General features: G+C 29.8%; 1 protein-coding gene across 6 annotated transcripts in view; it reads left to right on the top strand.

Moving 5' to 3' along the window:
* The window catches only part of LOC139527933 (calcium/calmodulin-dependent protein kinase kinase 2-like), an 83,926-nt gene extending 65,133 nt beyond the window's left edge, over nt 1-18,793 (top strand). For all 6 annotated transcript variants that reach the window (XM_071323617.1, XM_071323623.1, XM_071323619.1 and 3 more), the window contains 12 exons: nt 335-496; nt 1,484-1,505; nt 3,642-3,730; nt 6,696-6,769; nt 7,550-7,649; nt 8,344-8,369; nt 8,633-8,686; nt 9,740-9,813; nt 10,114-10,201; nt 13,074-13,202; nt 14,606-14,730; nt 15,660-18,793. In XM_071323617.1, the coding sequence (XP_071179718.1) occupies nt 335-496; nt 1,484-1,505; nt 3,642-3,730; nt 6,696-6,769; nt 7,550-7,649; nt 8,344-8,369; nt 8,633-8,686; nt 9,740-9,813; nt 10,114-10,201; nt 13,074-13,202; nt 14,606-14,730; nt 15,660-15,708 (992 nt within the window). In that variant the 3' untranslated portion in view covers nt 15,709-18,793. The remainder of the gene's footprint in view (nt 1-334; nt 497-1,483; nt 1,506-3,641; nt 3,731-6,695; nt 6,770-7,549; nt 7,650-8,343; nt 8,370-8,632; nt 8,687-9,739; nt 9,814-10,113; nt 10,202-13,073; nt 13,203-14,605; nt 14,731-15,659) is intronic.
* The last annotated feature ends 1,832 nt before the right edge of the window (nt 18,794-20,625 follow it).

Raw genomic sequence — 20,625 nt, 5'->3', positions numbered from 1 at the left:
TTACACTGTAAATTTTTTTTAAAGGAAAGTATATATGATTTGGTCCAGCTGAAAAGGTTTAAAATTAGCACTTCGGAAGCTGTCAAAAGATTTCAAGACGCCCTAAACATAAAATTGTCCATATTTTGAGTTAGAGCCGATGAAGTTTTCTATAATTTTTATATAATTTGTCCCAAAAGTAGTACAACACACTGTAAAAGTTTCTTTGAGATAATTTCATATTCTTTAAAGGACTTATCATGTCGTTTCAATATCAGATGAAATGAAAAAACATAAAGACATAAGTTTTTAATGTTTAAGAATTCTATTTGAATGCATTCTTTGTACATTTTAGGACGCCCCCCTCCATCACGTGATGGGAAACCTGTAAATAAACCAGTGACACCTCTAGAGAAAGTGTATCGTGAGATCGCTATTCTGAAGAAGTTGGATCACCCTAATGTTGTCAGATTGGTGGAAGTTTTAGATGATCCAGATAAAGATAATTTATATATGGGTAAGTTTAATTGTGTTCTGTGACAACATAGATGTAGCTAATGCTAAAATATTTTATCGCTATTTTACAAAGTTTTCCTCTGATCATACTGACTGATAAATTCCTTTTTCAGTACAATAGAGTGATATAAAAATATATCACTAGAAACTAAGGGCACACGAGTTGTTAATAAAATTTACAACATCATCATCAGGTAAACTAGTAATGTACAGATTATTATGGTAAATACTCACTTTTGCCATATGGGCTCAAGTGAGATGATCAATGATAATCTAATCTATAATTATTTAGTTTTCTGTCAGCATTGATGTAGATTGTTGTCTCGTATTGTGGTCCATGTGACACTTTGATATAATTTCGCAACTCATTAAATACTGCCAGATAGAATTCGAACAAAGTTGCCCTGTTACAATCAGTTAATACGGGACATGAAAATTGACATATCACATGCTATTCACAGGGATTAAGTGATTTGGGGGGTTTAGATACATAAACATGGACATACAATATTTAATTTCAATTTCAATTCAACTTTATTTCTGTTGATCAAGGGTAAATATTGCATTTTTTTTGCAAATGTAAACAAAAAATGAAACTTTCATATTTAGCCTAATTATAATGTTAAAGACATGAGTTATCTTCCTTTGTCCATGATTGTATATTTGTAGTTGAACCTGTTTTCTATAACAATGTAATTTTTAATGAAACACTATTCTTGTCCAGTATGGTTTAATATTGAAATGCACTATAAATTTCAATATCTGGGTATAACATATTGTTTATACATTACATGAATTGCTGCATAGGATCTAAAGAATAGAAATTCATGCTACAATATGTTGTTGGGGCTAATCCCTTGAAGATATTTTGCTATCAAGCCAGCCACATCAGGGTTTTAATTTCATGAATGTGATCTTTTATACCCTAGAAATGTACAATATTCCTTATATTATATTTATATTAAACAGCAGTTGTTTTCTTTTTCAGCCTTTGAACTGGTAGAAAAGGGGTAAGTTGTATTAAAACTGGCAAGAAAAATTCCAGAAGTTATTAAATTTAATAAAACTGACTTGAAACTCAGACATATAGCGAATAAGAAAAGAAAAAGCAAGTTGTAATATAAAAAGAAGATGTGGTATAATTGCCAATGAGACAACTCTTCACAATGATGCATAATTTAACAACTTCAAGGTCAGCTTGCGGCCTTCAACAATGAGCAAAGCCCATATTTTACACTGTTACATAGAGAGATGACAGCCAGATGAGATTGAATTTGAAATTGAAAAGAAAAGACACTTTTCCTTAGAATCATCAAATTTATATTTACAATTAAACTGCAAACCATTGTGTGGAATAAGTTTTATTTCTTTTGCAATAATGGCAGATGTTGAAAAAAATTGTGAAAAATGGCAATTCCAAGCTACATATATTGCAATCTGAAAATATGGCTCAGTCATCTAAATCTCTAAAGAGTTGTATTTCATGATAAACTCTCGTTAGACATAAAACAGTACTGTACCATTGATATTTGTAAAGTCATTAATATTCCTCTGTTTTAATATCAATTGTAAAACATTTATGATGTTTTGCAAAACAGTGTTTTATACTTGCATTGTTATTACACTGTTTTTATGGGAAAAGTTACATCATCATAAATCTTGATGACATAACCAAACAACTGCACAGTGACATTTTTATTAAGATTATGATTTTATAGTTTTATCCATGAATCAATTCAGTTTCTGCAGTAACTATAGTGTAGTTAGAATCTCTATAAAATTGAGGAGATGTGGTTGAAATGCTAATTAGACAACTATCCACCAAACTTCAAATCAAGTGGGTGTAAGCAACTGGTCCAAGGACACAGTTATGGTCCTCTGGTTTTCGTTGTCTATGAATATAGTCCCTAGTGTAAACAGTGTATAACTTGCATGTTTTATTTGATACACTTTCCCAATTTATTTCTTGATATCAAATGCATGAAATATTAAGTAGGGGGATGTAATTACATGTTAAAAAAATTTGGGTGCTGAATCTTTATGTTAAGTAGTGATTTGGTCCAGTTCAAAAAGGTCAAATTTTATCACATTTGAAGCTGTCAAACTGAATTTTACACCCTCTTAACACAGAATTGTCAATATTTTGAGTTAGAGCTGGTAGAAGTTTCTATAATTTTGATATTATTTGTCTCACTGGTAGTACACTACACTGTAAAAATCTTTTTGAGAAAGAGCAGGTGCGATTTTTTTAATTTGAATTTATTGTCTTAAAGAAATGCACTACAAAATAACTGTGTTCTTCGGGCCAACTGTATGGCCTTTAACAATGCGAAAACCCCATATTCTATACTCACTATAAGAGGCCATGACATGAAAAAAATTAAAGGATGAAAATACTAACTGCCTGATTTATGACAAAATAATTCACCATAAAACAAAACACTATCTTTTATTGTAGCATCTTTAACAGAGTTGTCAACACAGATTTGTTCTGATGAAAAATAGGTTTCACATTATAAAAATTTAAGAGAAGTAGTATGATTGCCAGATGAGAAAACTATCCACCTGAGTTTAGATAAAGTGGAAATAAGCAACTCAATCTATATGCATATTTTTATAGAACTTGTATATCATCGCTGGGCTTCTAAAATGTTGTAAATTACAAATTTTTCAATAATAAAATATCTCACAAACAGGCTTTGAAAATTTTGGCAAAATGCATGTTTCCAAAATGTCGTATGTGAACTTGAACATTTTTGTAAATAGCAGTGAAATAAAATCTTTGACATTTCTGGATTATCCAAGAACTTAAACTATTTTCACAGAAATAAAGAAATGTACAATTATTTTTTTCCCAAAGACATTCTACAACGATTTTCAAGTTTTCATACAACATTTTGGAAGCAAACGTTACAAACAACTGACATTGGCAATTTTATAATATGTCTTATTTCACACATTTTGATTGGTCTAACTGTATGCTATTTTGTTATCCCAAAGATTTCCTCCCACCATACCATTGGTGTCAAAAAGTATTTTTAGCCAAAAAAGTCATATACGACACTTCAGAAGCCCAGCGACAATATGTGATAAAATGAACATATCTTTATGTATTATGAGTAATATAATTTGTTATGCATTTATAGAGAGGTTATGGAGGTGCCTACAGAGAAGCCTTTATCAGAAGACCAAGCTTGGTCGTACTTCAGGGATGTCATTTTAGGAATAGAATATTGTAAGTTAGACTGCCTTATATAGATAAAATTGTAGTAAAAAAGAACAATAAAGATGAATAAATTAATAGGAAAGTATTATAAAATCTGTTCTGGATGTGTTTTACACTCAATCTTAGATTGAATGCCAACAATTCTGAGAAAAAAAAGAAAAAAGAAATGAAATTACTCTTGATTAATAATCTTTATTTGATTCTTTAAAATCCAAAAATAAATAATATCTCATTTATGAAGAATTGTTTATTTTTTGTTTGTTATATTAGACATTTATGTTGAACTATCCTTATATTTGTTATCATTTAACTTACATGTATTTATACCGGTAAATTATATATATATATATATTTAATGAATATTACGAACAACTTCTAACTCTTGTATATATAAATATCATTACTAATGTTAACGAGGCCAGGATAAGGTACTGGTAATCGATGTTTTAAACTAACAAATGTAAAGATTTCAATAAATACATGTATATAAAACTTAAAAAAAAAAAAAAAAACAATTCTTAATTGCACCTGTTTGTGCTAACTGTTAACCAACTTTTTTTCACAGATACTTTATTTCTCTTCTACGTCATAGCAATTTATTTTCATAATTTTCAAATTTTCTTTAATGAAGGAATAATCTGATTTATATTCATTAACAGCGATTAATATTTGCATCATTTTCCTACCAGTGAAAGTCGCAAAAATAAATTGCTCATGAAATATTAGTTGTTTCACAGTATTTGGAAGAGTTCCAAATAAGGGCTTCTGGCCATAGGAAGGAGATGTAACATAGAGTTAAATTATGTTGTAGAATGACTTTCTTAAGTTTCAAAATTAACCATGAACAGGTGGATGGGTTTGGTATATTGAAATATTGAATATAAACAAAGTCATGTAGTTTATTGAATACAGTACACACAGAGAGGATGTAATATCATACTCCCAACACCGATTCTAGTGTAACACAGTGTCACACTGTGAAACACAGATTTCTCTCCCAAAAAACACCAAGTAATTACTCCCATCTGGGAGGGTTTTATGACCTGTTGATTGCAGGTAAAAGTAATAAAACTCAACAAATCATGACTGCATGGTCTGACAGTGACATATAATTACAGATCAACTATTATCTCACTTCTTCCTATTTCAATGATTTCCTATTTAGTTTTATTTCTGAAAGCTATAATAAAAAATTCGTAAGGGTTCCACGGAACCCAGTGTCTCGCCTACTTTTGCTGTTAATCGCAGACTCAACAAAAATGAGGAAAAACATCAATAAAAATTTCCCTCTTGATACTGTCTTTTGATTGAAAGAAGCTTCCAAGTTTGGTAAAAAATCCAGGATAGTTTATGAATCTAATAAATGTTTTATAAACTTTAACTGCAGACTGTATGTGATGTTAACTGGAAGAAAAACTAAGTCCATTTATAAGTAAAATACGGAAAATGTAAATTTTTTTTTACAAAATTTACTTCTGAATAATATCTTATGATCAGAAACAAGCTTTTGTCTAAGTTTGGTAGAAATCCAGGATAGTTTAAGAACATTATAAAAATTTTAAAAACTTTAACCACAGAGTGAATGTTTTGTGTCTGGCAAAAAAACTAAGTCCATTTATAAGTAAAATACGGAAAAGTGGAAATTTATTTTTAAAAAATTTTCTTCTTCATACTATCTTATGATCATAAACAAGCTTCTGTCCAAGTTTGGTACAAATCAAGGATAGTTTATGAAAGTTATTAAAATTTTAAAAACTTTAACCACAGAGTGAATGTAATGTTTCCTTGCAGAAAGACTAAGTCCATTTATAAGTAAAATACGGAAAAAATGGAATTTTATTTTTACAAAATTTACTTCTGGATACTTTCTTATGATCATAAACAAGCTTCTGTCCAAGTTTGGTAGAAATTCAGTATAGTTTAAGAAAGTTATTAAAATTTCAACAACTTTAACCACAGAGTGAATATTTATGGACGCCACCGACGACGAGGGAATGTAGGATCGCTTAGTCTCGCTTTTTCGACTAAAGTCGAAGGCTCGACAAAAAGGTTAATGAAATGATTTTTAAAATTTGTATACAAATATGTATTTTTAGATTGGAAAATTATTTACATTCTTTCATAATCTCATATTGACCAAGAATGTCAACTTGATATTTACAATAAGTTGTACTTATAGTCAGTTTAAACACATAGATATTAATATATACATGGTTTAAAAAAAAATAAAAGTAATGATACCAAAAAAATAATGAATAAAAGAAAATAATGTAGATAAATTAAGTATATATTATATTTATATAATCTTCCTTTATTTCTTATTATTTAAATTTAGAAAAAAAGATTGAATAAATTCAATTAAAATATATGTCTTTATTTTTTATTAATTATACTCCACTTACAGGTGATGTTTTGTTTGTTTTAATTATGTTTCTTAGGTATAAAAAACCAACACTGTCAAAACAAATGCTGAATACAATTTTAATAAATAAAGTTGTGTGCAGGATTCTTTAATAAAATCAGATTATAATATGTTTTTGATTAAATTTAACAAATCTTACACTTTTTGTGACTGTCATTTAATGACAGGAAACACAAGAAATGTTTATTGTAGTCATCAACTACTGGCACACTTCAAAGGTAAACATAGCAATAAAAATCATGGTGTTGGGAGGAAATACACCAAGGTAATATACAATTTAGGAGTTTTAGGGAGGAATTACTAATCCAAGGTTCTCCCAATTTCCTCCCAAGATTTGGAGAGTGTTGCTGGAGTTTCTTGGTGTGACACCAGTTTTTACACAGTGTAGGGAGTATGAGATTACATCCTCTCTGTGTGTACTGTATGTGTAGGTCTGGTAACAGAGGTAGAACGAAACAGCCACAGTTAAGAATGTGAGCTTTTCTATTTGAAAAGTTAAATGAAAAGGCTAATTTTTTTATTTTATATTAATTTATGTTTTATTTCTTTCAGTGCATCATCAAAAAATCATTCATCGAGATATTAAGCCTTCAAATCTGTTGTTAGGAGATGATGGTCATCTTAAGGTATGTATAGTATAAAAAGACAGGTAGAAATTTAAAATTCTTTTGCTAATTCATGATGAAAATTATACTTTAAAGTAGCTTGAATTTGCTATAGTTGTATGCTGTTTCAACAAAGAGAATAAACAAACTGAGATTTGCTCACACTAGTACACTAACACAATGTTATACAAAATTAGCTGTGTTTTAAAAATTCATCTGAAGACGGTGAGAATATGAAACATTAGAAAAAGGCAAAAAATTTATTCGGAACAGTAAAAAAAATTACCTCGAAATTTATGAAACATCATTCCAGAGTGAATTCAACTGTCACTGAACTTTTTTGTTCTGGTATGCGAGTCTGGTACTATACATATATAACCTAGATAGATGAGAGTGGATAGTTTATGCAGTCTATTCAATTGACTTTCCATTCTTTATAATAGATATGTGCATAGATACAAGAAGATGTGGTATGAGTGCAAATGAGACAACTCTCCATCCAAGTAACAATTTGTAAAAGAAAGCCATTATGGGTCGAGGTGCAGCCTTTAAAACAGAGCCTTGGCTCACACCAACTAGCAAGATATAATGGGCCTCAAAAATTATTAGTGTAAAACCTTTCAAACAGGAAAACCAATGGTCTAATCTATATAAAAAAAAACAATGGGAACTAGTACCAATTAATGCATCTGATAAAAAAAAAAAAATATTAAGAAATTTGATGACACCGTCATTCCCATGAGTAAATAAATACTATTAAAGCTCACGTAAAATACATAACTAATTTTTCTCTTCTTTCAGATAGCAGATTTTGGTGTTAGTAATGAGTTCACAGGAACTGATATATCACTCAGTAATACTGCAGGTACCCCAGCCTTTATGGCACCAGAAACTTTAAGAGGTAATATTTTAATCTGCATATTAATTTTTCTAAAATTTTATTGATGTATAAAACGAAATCAGGGTATTATTAAGTGTAAAAGAAGACAAGTAAACTTCAAATGTACATCAACCCAACAACACAAAAAAAACGGACAAGAAAAAGAGGTCACAGACAAACTCATCATAGATACCAAGCCTAAAATTGTGTAAGCCAGATGGGTGTCACATATACAAAAGACCAACCAAAAACACCTGAACCAAAATGTGATATTCTTACTTTAAAAACTATGAAACAATGAAAATTGACTTGTTTTGATTATTTATTCACTCTTCTTTTTTGAGGTGGAAAGGGTGGGGGGATAAAAAGGGATATAGATAAACAGTTACTTCTTTAAATAAAGACAATTTAAAAAAAAAAAAATAAAAAAAACTATTGAATTGTAAAGTTTTAATAGAATAAAAGGAAGTCTGGTAAGAAGCTGAAATTATAATAAAGTTATACAATGAGAAAATTGTGTGCACTCTAGAAAAATTGTGTAAAGCCAAAATGACTTGTATCAAAAATATTATATCTTATTGAACATATCAAAAGAAGAAAATATGAATAGTTATGATTTTTTTTAAACTTAGTACAGGGCAGCTAGGTTTAACTTAAAGTAACAAGAACTACTGTTTCCTTTATTTAAAGAAAGATACTCTTTTTTTATTTTCAGAAGAGAAAGAAAATTTTAGTGGAAAGGTATGTGATTTATTTTATACCGTTCTTACCTTTATTAATGTAATTAGATTGGAGTAATATATCTTTGAATTGATGACTCTTTCCTAACACTTTTAAAGATTTATAAGTCTCTTCCATTAAAAAATATTATGGAATGATTTTACCTTTCCAAGATTTACTGATAAGCTTACACACCATTCTGATTCTGCAGAACTCACAGTTTCTGATAGCTAGTTTGTTGTAAATAACAAAAATTAAAATAATGTTTTAATCCTATATTTCAGGCACTAGACATATGGGCCATGGGTATCACATTGTACTGTTTTGTGTTTGGACAGGTAAGTTTGAATACACACAACATTAACATATTACAATATGTCATGTTTATATGCAGTATAATTTGAATTGAAAAAAAAACATATTTTCTATTTGATTAATCGTCTACAATTACAAATTTCCTTGAAGCAATTTAAAAAAAAAGAGCTCAGACTGAGCACAATATTTATGACTTCATATTTGATCAACAGCATACCTATGAGTCTTTTTTTTTTATCTGCATGACACCTACTTCCTGTTATCACAGGTAAAATATCATGTTGTGATTGGTTTAACTTCATCACGTGGTGACCCCCTATGAGACCATAGGGGGTTCATGACGCGTTAATGGTGACGTCATCTATTAAAGTTGTTGTGTTTCATTGTTTATTTTTCAACATAACGCAGCAGAAAAAGTCCAGCGTGCGATAAATTCGTTATACTGTTAACTACTGACTCCCTGCGGACCATAGAGGGTGAATAAAATCCATAGGGGATTCAGCCTCTGGCCTCACCCCCTATGAATTTTACTAACCCTCTATGGATCCATAGGGGGTCAGTAGCGAACCATATAACTTATATTATCTGCTACTTTGCATTCTGTTTGTTTAAAAATAAAAATGTATTGTTAGTATAAGGGAGATAATTTATGGTATTTTATGAAATAACTATATGAAAATAAAGAGATGTGGTATGATTGCAAATGGGACAACTATCCACCAGAATTCAATTGAAGTGGATGCTAGCAATTATAGACACACATAAAGCCTTCACCAAATGAGACAGTCCCTAACTATATAATTGGCTATGAAAGGCCCCAACTTGAAAAATATAAACTAACAGCTTAATTTATAACAATACAATTTACAAAAAATAGATATGACAGACAAAAACAAACAACAACCACTGAACTAAAGGCTCCTGAAGTTGGATAGGCACATAAAGAATTGAACATATATTTATTAGTACCTGTATATACAACGATACAGTATAAATTATCTGGTATATATTATCTGGTATACACGTAAAGTTTTTCTTTTAATTGGAATTTTTAGATTTTATATTTTGATTTTCAGGTTCCATTTAAAGATGAATTTCCTTTAGCACTACACAACAAAATATTAAAGGACCCAGTTAAGTTCCCTACCAAGTAAGTAAGATAACTTTATTAAGTATATTCTTGAATGATTTCATTATTTACATAAATGTTTTATTTAGGAAAAACGAAATGTGTGTGTTTTTGATCAAAACAAGGTGTTTTTGTTTCAGCAAAATACAATTTTAGTGACTTTTTCTATTTTTTAATGCATTATCAATGATGATAAATCATATATATTTTTCAATTATCTAAATGCGTTCAAAACAACTTTTACCATGCTAAAAATCCATTTACCGTTGTATTAATACTTATGCATGTTATACTAATACAATATATGTACATTTTTGGCAGTATAAAGATAACAGATTCACTAACAGATTTAATACAGAAGATGTTAAACAAAAATCCAGACAACAGAATTACCTTGCCTCAGATAAAGGTTGGTATACAAATATATTTTTATCATAACGACCCTCCATACCCGTGGTATCCACTTCAGGGACTCTATCGTACTACAGATTCACCAGGCGTTGGTTCATTTTCGTTTACAAAACTAAAATACATTTTACCAATTATGCTCCAAGAAGACCCTGTTTACTAGACCCTGTTTACACTAACAAAAAAGAAGGATCTTTACTGAGATCGATTTTTGGTCTAATGTAAACGGGAAAGATTGATCTTCAATCGGACTTAAAAAGTCTACCTCCAGAGGTTGTTTTAAAAAGATTGATCTTATTTGAAGCGATCTTTTTTCAGGTGAATGATATATTTAGATATGAAAACGAATGTGTGCATGCCTGGAGGCAAAAACACACGTGTTTTAAAACAATGGATGGAATAAGGAAAGTAAACATAGATTATGCTGTTTTGGGGATTATCTTCTAAGGCCACGGTTTTTTAATTTGTTGGTTTACGGATTTTCTCCATGAAAAAGTCGGGTCGGTCGGTGGGGAAAAAAATAAAAAAAATATCTTTCAAGACAGAAAACTGATATGCAAAATAAATATATATTTCACCTTTCTAATAATATGTTTGTTATGCTATTTTGTCATCATTTCTTAAATTTTAGTTTAATGAAATATTATTGCTCAGTTGTAATAAAAATTGCATGACATTGCCTAATAATTTCCCGTAAAAAAGGGGGTGCACGAACAAAGACGTAATTAAATTTCATAAAGGAAGACAAATTCACATAGCTCTTAATCAATTCCAGAAAACTTGGTGAATAATGATCTTCAAGAACGAAAACTGATAAAGAAATAAATGTAAAAGCGTGGTAAGAAAATAATTTTCAACACACGCGTCAAAAACGTAATAGACTCGTCCACTGGAAAAAACGAGAATATCGGGTTAATCTGTTGTCACGCATTTCCGTTTTTATCCAAATGGACGAAATTTTTTTATTATCTATGAAACAAGAAAATTTTAAATGATCTGTTAATATTCAGTACTTTAACTTGATGTCCTGAACTTCCACCTGTCCACATTTGGACAAGTCTATGTCTATGAGAAGATGCATCTTACGGACTGTTGACAAATAAGAGAAACGAACTTATTGTGTAATTGGTTTTAAACACGGGTTTCGTTACACAAAATTATTTGTCCAAACGACATGTCAAGGTCATTAATAATTGATTTATCTATTTTTAGAAACGTAAACTGGAAGTTTCATTTTTTCACAACAGAAAGTGTTATCAATTCTGTTAGTGATTAATGCATTTCATTTTATAAAAAAAGGATAATTTATTTATTTTTCAGGGATAATGCATTTGTTAGGGTCGGCGGGAATGAAAAAGCATGAAAAGTCAATTTTATTTTTATTCTGGAAATCGGCAAAATCAGGTCGGCGGATCCGTAAACCAACAAATTAAAAAATCCTGGCCTAAATTGATAAGTTTTATTTCTTTGCTGCAAATCCTCATCTTCAAATGCATTGACCGTTCATATTTAGTGAGAGTTTACAAACATATCTTTCTTTAATGACTTGTGATGTATGAAACAAAATAATAATTATATAAATCCTACTAGACAACTATGGTTTTCAATGTTTTTGACTCACAAATCTATTTACAGAGAATGTTATCTATGAGAAATATTTTTCTCATTATAAATTACACATCTTAACATTTTAACATATTGTATTCTTTTAATAACAAGAATATTGTATTCTACCAAATATTCTTCTAATAGTCATTTACAGGTCATTCCATTCAAATTAATAACAATATTATATTAGTAAACATAAAGTAATGTGTACAGTAACAAAATGATTTACTTGACTGTGTCAATTTTGTTAAACTGATTTAAACAATATTTGATATACTTTTATATGTTTTAATCTATTTTATACATGTTATACACCTTTTACTCTGAAATCATTCATTCTGACCATTTTCACAAAATCATCTATACAATCCATTAATATCAGTATTTTAGTATAAATGTGAAATATTATAGTGTTATTGATTAGCTGTTTCTGTATTGGCACTGGTATAGATTCAAGGTTTGCTGTATTAGCCTTGAGACCCGTATTAAATGATTATAAGAAAATTAAAAACCGTTATCAATACAGGGCCAATATGGCTTTTTTCCTGCTTTTTTTCTGTATTGGCCCTGATTTTCTTTAAAAAAACGTGATCAATACAGGGCCAATACGGCTTTTTTCCCGCCTTTTTCTGTATTGGTCCTGTTTTTTCTAGTATAGGCCCTGTTCGAAGAGCAATATTAAATCTTGATTTATATTGACAGTGAAACGTTTTCAGTATTGCACATGCTGATTTATCCATATTAGGGCTTATTTGCTCATATCATTTAATAATAAATAGAGAAAACTGACCTGATAATAGAATCAAATATGTCCACATATATGAATATATCAAAACAACAGCACACAACTATACAATTCAAAGTATGAGTAAATTCTGACCTAACAATAGAATTTCCCTCCAAAATGACCATATGACTAAATTAGCCAATTATCACAAAGAAGAGAAAGTTTCACAATACAAACTAGTAAAACCTAGAGATAAACAAATAACCAATAAATCCAAACTCACTGATCCATGAAAAGATCATACAATGAACATAATCAGTGGAGCATGACTAGAAACTACTCACTCACTAAGTACTTAAGAATTAAAACTGTTACACTTATCAAACATATAGTATCACAATATCAAAGCATAGTACAAAACTAAAAATATCCAAATTAACACGCTACATTTGTACCACAAAAAAGTAGCTTATTTGCAAGATTATTTGCAAATTTTTTGCAGAAAAAAAATTCTTAGGTGTTTGTTTATTTATTTTAGTTAAATCCATGGGTAACTAAAGGAGGAACTTGTTCCCTGCCAACAGAGGAGGAGAACTGTACACTGGTTACCATTACTGAAGAAGATATAGATAATGTTGTCAAACATGTGCCAAAACTAGATACACTTGTAAGTAAACCAATCATGTGTTCATATAAATTGATTGGCTGGTGTTTCATGTCATTTTGAGCTAACTTTGCTAAGCAGCAAGGTTTTATTGCTGGTTAATAATAAACAAAGCTACCTGTCAGAAAAAAAACACTAATCTTCATCAGGGAAAGTGGCAATCCTATTCAACAAAAGATCAAAGTATAATGTTCATTTGCCAAAAGCATATTAATAGAAAATATTTTAATTGCCAATCTGCTTTAGAATCAAGCAGGAGTGAAGCAATGACAAACAAAAACCTGCTTAAGTTTACATTAATGCATGTATATAATGTATAAGGTTAAAAAATATAACATTTATTTCCTTTTCCTGTACATGTTCTAGCATTTTAAGATACAATTTGGTTAAAATGCACAAGAAATTGCTAATGAAGGGGAGTTTTAAAACTCCGTAAATTTACTATCTTCCATTCTAACCAAAAGTTATCTGAAGATATCTCAAATTGTGTACCAGAAACCAGAAACAACTGACCTTTCATTCCTAATCATGAATTTAAAATAGGATGGTAAGGTCAGCAGGCTTTTTTCAATAATATTTTGAAATTCTTCTAAATTGTGTGAGTCTTACAAAGACAGGCACTTAAAAATTCAATGTTTAATTACAATGTTAATTTCCTGGTTTGATTGTGGTGTTATTTGATTCTGTCTAGTAGAAGTATACTACCATTTTCTTTATTCAATATAGATATTCATCTTGAGATTGTGTATGATTATTACTTTTATGTAACACTTAAAATGTATTCAGAAGAGAAAAAGACACTTTTGTAGAAAATTGTTAAATTAAGGTAAATGGCAAGTAATCTTCAATATATCTGTTAACCTGTAATCTATATGAAAACACTTTTCAATATAAAACCCAGAAAGACATATATATGTAGTATGCAGGTTTAAATTTGTATGTTTAAAATATCATTTTGAAAAGATAGCAAATGTTAATTGTAACTTTTCTGGCTATCATATTGAAAATGTGTTTCCATATGAGGTACATGTAAAATTGAGAATGGAAATTGGGAATGTGCCAAAGAGACAACAACCCGACCATAGAAAAAAACAACAGCAGAAGGTCACCAACAGGTCTTCAATGTAGCGAGAAATTCCCGCACCCGGAGGCGTCCTTCAACTGGCCCCTAAACAAATATATACTAGTTCAGTGATAATGAACGCCATACTAATTTCCAAATTGTACACAAGAAACTAAAATTAAAATAATACAAGACTAACAAAGGCCAGAGGCTTTTGTTTAGTCCTCGAAAGTTTCACTAGACCAGTAGTCAGCACTTTTGCATTGACTTGAAATATTGGTTAAATTTTTGTTGTTGAAAATATTGAATTAAGTTTTAATATAAGTTATTTTTTACTTTACAGATCTTAGTGAAGAGTATTTTGAGACAGAAATCCTTTAAGAATCCATTCCACAAAGACAATGGAGACCATAAGAAGACATCCAGGTCACATTCTGCACCGGATGCATTTGCTCAAGTTGTTAAAAGGTACCAGAGTAATAATGAGTTAAAGGCACAATAAAGTTCAAAATTTGACTGATCTGCTTATTATCATTCATTTGACCAAAAGTCCAAGATTTATTCCAACACTGAAAATGACTCATTGTTTAGTGACATTTCTAAAATAGGTTTTTAACAAAGATTTATTTTCAACACTACAATGTGTTTACTAGTTATATAAATCGCTTTAACTTTAGAAAAAATTTCCCTAAGGAGTTTCTGTTTTGCATATTGCAGAAATAATGATAATTAATAGCAGTTGTGCATTTCTTAATTTCAGTTTCCAGATAACAAATATTCTACTTTAAGGAGGTTTGCTTCTTAGTTTCAAAGTAACAAGTTTTTCATAACACAAGTATATATTGATAGTGGATTAATAAAGGAACCAAAAGAGCCAAAAATAAATATAGGTCAATGTGCTTGTTTTCGAGATAATAGACATTGAAAATTTGGCAGGAAAATGTTCTCTCTTGATTTTTCATAGCTTTATCATTGACAAGTTTAAGTGCTAAAAACCTATTAAAAATAAAGATTTTATAAGACTTTTACAGATGGCTTACATTTATACATTTAAAAGATTTATAAAAAGAAAAACGAGGGTCAACGGGCAATGTTTTTTAAGGCATTCAAATGGATAAAATCATAGGATTCCGAAAATCTGACAAAAATTCCAAAACATGACAAGCAAACATTCTAAATTTAGAAAAACACTAAATTTATACAATTTCTGTCTCTTTTATGGATAAAAGTATTGCAAGTCTTAAATGCAATCTAATTGAGTTGCAGTAATAATGTTATGATTTTATTTGGAACATGTGGTGTCAGAGTATGTCTTTTATAAGGATCAAGCTATTTTATAAATAAATTTCAAAATAAATATATCTTCAAATTTTATAATCATGTTTTTCTTATTTCAGAAAAATGTCAGAATCCCAAATGGAGTCTAGTGTTGAAGAGGTGTCCTGACAGAATTACTTCCCTTTAATCTACTGAATGACTTGTCCTGATTGGATGCCAGGTTAATGGTTGTGATATTTGTCTTACAAACAACTATTGTTTTATATTTAAAACTTTGACTTTTATCTAGATTTTATATATCTACCAATATTTTAATGTTGAACAGTTATAGCTTTATTGTATTCACTACCTTTGAGGGTGTGTTATATTTTATATGATAATGTGGGGTGTACTAAATGTATGCAAGTTAAAATTCTTCATTTTGCAATTTCATATTGTTGATGCACAACTTTTCATATTAAAATGTTTTTTATACTAATTACACACTTGTACATATTTTCTAATGGGTAAATTTTAATCAAATTACAACATTTTATATAACTAGATAGTAGGAAAAAATATAGTTAGAGCTAATTTCCTAATGCATGTAGAGCAAGACTTTTGTTAACTTGCTTGCTTTGTTTGTTTATTGTACAATTGTAATTGTGAGATAATGTTCAATCAAATTTGAATATAATACATACAGGTTTAACTATACCTTAGTAACCTATATATATTGCTTGAAGATGTCAATCTTAATTACAAAGCTTGAGTAAATGTTTATACAACAAAGCAAGCAAGGTAACCAACGTTTTACTCTACAAGCATTAGGACATAACTCTAAGTAGCACTTTTTTATATTTTATACAGCATACAAGAATTATATATGTAAATCTAATACAGTCTCACAATTAGAGTTAGCTTTTTGATATATGTATGTTATTAATTTCTAATATTATTGCGATTTTTTTCTGGCTCTACCTCTAGTGCTAGTTAAAATTTATTTTCCTTTTTTAATTGCGTCTGTACTTATAACTGTTACAATTATTTTTAGATTTTTATAAACAAGTCAATCACTGTAAATAACACATAGCTGTGGGTGGGATAGAGCAGATTATTACCAAAAGAAAATTACCAAGGCTAAGCCAAGGATAACAATATTTTACGAGGGATAAAAATATCACCCTATGTGTTACCTAATTTATTATACTGAATGTTCTGTTATTCCCCTCTTTTGAATTGCAAGCTCAAGTGATAAATAAGAATGTCTTGTAAAAGACAACCATCTGTAGTTGATAAATCACACAATTGATCAAACATCTCTGCGAGGGGCAATAGAGTACAGAATTTGCCATGGGATAGAGTAAATTACCTCCCTTATATTAATCAATCAAAAACTGACATTTTAACATGAAGTGTACTAAATGTTGTGCAGCCTTATCTTTTTGTTAAAAACACAAAGCATGACACATGAACAGAGAATATCTGTAATCTGACACATGACTTGAGATTATTTTGATTTTACACAGAAAGCTGGATCATTTAATGTTGGGTGTTAGATGAATGGCTCTGACCATCGTGCATATTTAAAAAAAAATACATATTTAAGTATGCATTTTCAAATGAGTTTTCATTTATTAATCAAAATATTTCACAACTTAATGTAACGGGTATTGTGGTAACATAACCTCAAGTAGGGGGGATAGTGGTTTGACTATTAAACTAACTTGTTTAATATTAAGAGTTTTGTGTGGTTTCCCTGCCAAGCATACTGCATCTAGGAGTGAATGCAATGGCTGGTTGGCTTAGAGTTAGAAGATTGTGTCTTTCTTCAGACCATAATTTTGTAAACTAGCATGATAAGATTTGACCTAGATTGTTGGTCTCATGCAAAGCAAAGTATACTCATATCTCAGTAACATTTTGTCACCCTGAACAACATGTAAAGCTGCTGGATGTTAAGCATCCTTTAATCAATCACAATTTTTTATTTTTAACTAGTACTGAATTCCATTTTACATGTTTATTTTTTGGATATCAAATAACAAACATTGAATTTGAATTGTAAAAGCAGTCTAAAGTTTCATTTTTATGTGTTTTATTTTGTAGCACAAAAGGTACTTTTTGCATGAAAATAGTAATGTTTAAACACTTTTCATACTTTGTACTGGAACATAAGTCACAAAGAATCAACTGATACTATTATATATAATGGTATATAACTAATGCGCACTCTGTAAGCTATAGCTTTAATATGAAAGCGGCATTTTTCTTAAGTTTAATTTTTTCATATTGAAGGATCAGAGGCCATTTTTAGGGTAAAAGTAACTGGGAAATGAACTTTCCAAATATGCTTTGCAGTTGCTAAGGCGGTCAATTTTATGTTCAGTATCTGCAATCTTGTTATTAACAAATAAACAAAGACCTTTAATTGTCTTGGTATTTTTTTGTCTTTAGGTTGCTGTCTTATATATGACTTTGAATTTCAAGCACGTTCCTATACATTCCCTAGGTCACAGTGATTATGATATTAGGTCACAGTAAGAACTGATTGTTCAATGGCATCATTTACACAGATTGACCTATGGTCAACTGTTGTTTTTTTATTCATTCCTGAAATAAAACATTTCTAGATTGGTATTTTGACATTTTCCCCACAATTATTTTGACTCATTTTAAATGAAACTTTTCACACTCCTATTAGAAATATGTATGAAACAGTCATGTCAAAAATGAACTATTTATACATGTAAAGGTAAAACTTTTATAAGCAGTCCATACAGAACAAGTGCATTTCTAATCATTCAGGCAACCAATCAAATAATCAGGTTCTAATGAAATGTACAAAGCATTCAATTTAGAAATGGGAAACAGCTACTTAAACCAAATTGGTGTTAAAATTGTTATAGGAAGAATTAGTTTACTAATTGTAAGATATCAGCATACATGTTTATATGTTGTTCTGTACAGAAATGCTGTGAATGGATGTTTTACGAAATTGAACATAATTACATGTACAATATTTTTAATAAAAGATCTGTTATGATATCTAACTTAATGAACTGTCTTTGTTATAATATGAAAGTTTTATGAAATCCAAATATTTTAGATGTTTTTTATTTTTGATGTTTTATGATTATTATATTTGTGTATATTTAGTTTTTTGTTCTACATGTATTTTAATGTCTTTCGGGTATTTTATTGTATATAGTCAATTTATTCATTATAGATAAATTTTATATTTCATTCCAATAAAAATTTTAAACTTTTCAAATGTTTTATTGATCAGTTATAATGATAAAGTTCCCACAACTATGGCGAAATCCTTTAATTTATATATTTCTGTCAGATCCCTCAAAATGTTAAAGCACAAATCTCTTAAAAGAAGTTCTTAAATTTAGGAAACATTTTCGTAGATATTTGTTTTCATGGTTTTGCGAGTCTGCATACAAGCCTATAAAAAATTAGTAATTCATTGAACATTTAGATTTATGGCTCACCTGTTACCACAAAAATAGGTATCCAACCAACCCTAATAAATCTACAGTAATTTGCCGTTCCAAATCTAATGCATCCTGGGTAATATTTTGAAAAGTGTACACCAAAACGTGATGATTGGTGAAAGATGTCATAAGCAAGGAAATATAACCAATAACATGATGTTATTTTCATTTAGGGGTACGAACATGAAAAATACCCATGGTTCTTTAGATTCCAAAACGGCCAATTGTGATGAATTGCAAAAAGTTTATATTATGACCTAATTTTTACCTTGGTTAGAGAACTTTGGTATGGTAGAGATTTATCAGTAGGTTGTTGTTATATTTTTCACCCTTCCCTGGTTCAATGTTACATCAGAATGAATATTTTTCCTATTTTAACTTCATCTAGAAGAAGAGTATGTGGATGTAATTAAATGTTACTGTGGATTCATTTATTTTTGTGAGTACCAATTTTGATGGTTTGAGGAAAATTTGCATATTGGTGGATATTTTATTTCGTGGTTTTGGCAAAGTCTACTTACATTCCTTTAAATAATTTGTAATTCATGGAATAATAAAGTTTGTGAAAGTTACAAACGATGTTGCATACAAATTTCCCAATACCTTTACAGCTGTACCAAAGAATTTTATATTTGGCCAGTATTTTGGCAGTGAGGAGTTGTAACATGCGAGTTGTTTTGAATCTGTCAGACACCTTCTTACTGTTAATGACACACAGCATTTGACCATATATAAAACCCTAAAACCTAAACTAGCAAATCATGTGTGTGGCCTCTGAGATGAAATCCATTAATGCATTGCTCTCAGAAAACTTAGCCATAGAAATCTAAGTTAAGATTGCTTTTAAATAGAAATAGAGACAGCTTAGGTTTGTTATGTTGTATATGTTGTTAGTCTGGAATCTTACTGTCACTACTTTTTTCTCCTTTGTTCAAAATATGATGATACCAGATCAATAACTGGCTCTGTAAAATGCATTCGCAATGCATGTACACAGGGACTTTCTATACTAACAGGACTGGTCAGTGGCGGATCCAGAAATTTTCATAAGTGGGGGCCCACTAACTGACATAAGAGGGGGCCCGCTTCAGTGATTCCCTATATAAGCAACCAAATTTTTTCCCAAAAAGGGGGGCCCGGGCCCCCTGGGCCCCGCCTCTAAATCCGCCTCTGCTGGTCACTTATAACGATGTCTATACAAATTATCAGACTGATCTCGGCCGTAGCTGATGTCACGTGACTTTATAGCAAATTATTTCACATTCACGACGTTTTTTTCATAACTATATGTTCAAGTTTAACAAAAAATCATTTTCATGAAATTTTATACATTTTGTCATTGCAAAATGCTGTTCTTCAAAAGATTTCTTGGATCGTTTTTTAAATATTGATCTCTGAACTTTGAGGTATTTGTTCGCTGAATTTTCAGTAACCGCTGGCATCTTGTTTGATATGTAAACCATTTTACACAACTGGGATGTTCTTCAAAATGATACGTCTAAGTTTAATAGTTCATCATTCTTTCAAAATCTTATTTTTTTGGCATCGTAAATGGCTATTATTCAGATTTTATATTAACAAATAATAATAATTATATAACAAC

The sequence above is a fragment of the Mytilus edulis genome, chromosome 6 (genome assembly GCF_963676685.1).
Source record: "Mytilus edulis chromosome 6, xbMytEdul2.2, whole genome shotgun sequence".
Lineage (NCBI taxonomy): Eukaryota > Metazoa > Mollusca > Bivalvia > Mytilida > Mytilidae > Mytilus > Mytilus edulis.
This window is presented reverse-complemented; position numbering and strand designations above follow the sequence as displayed.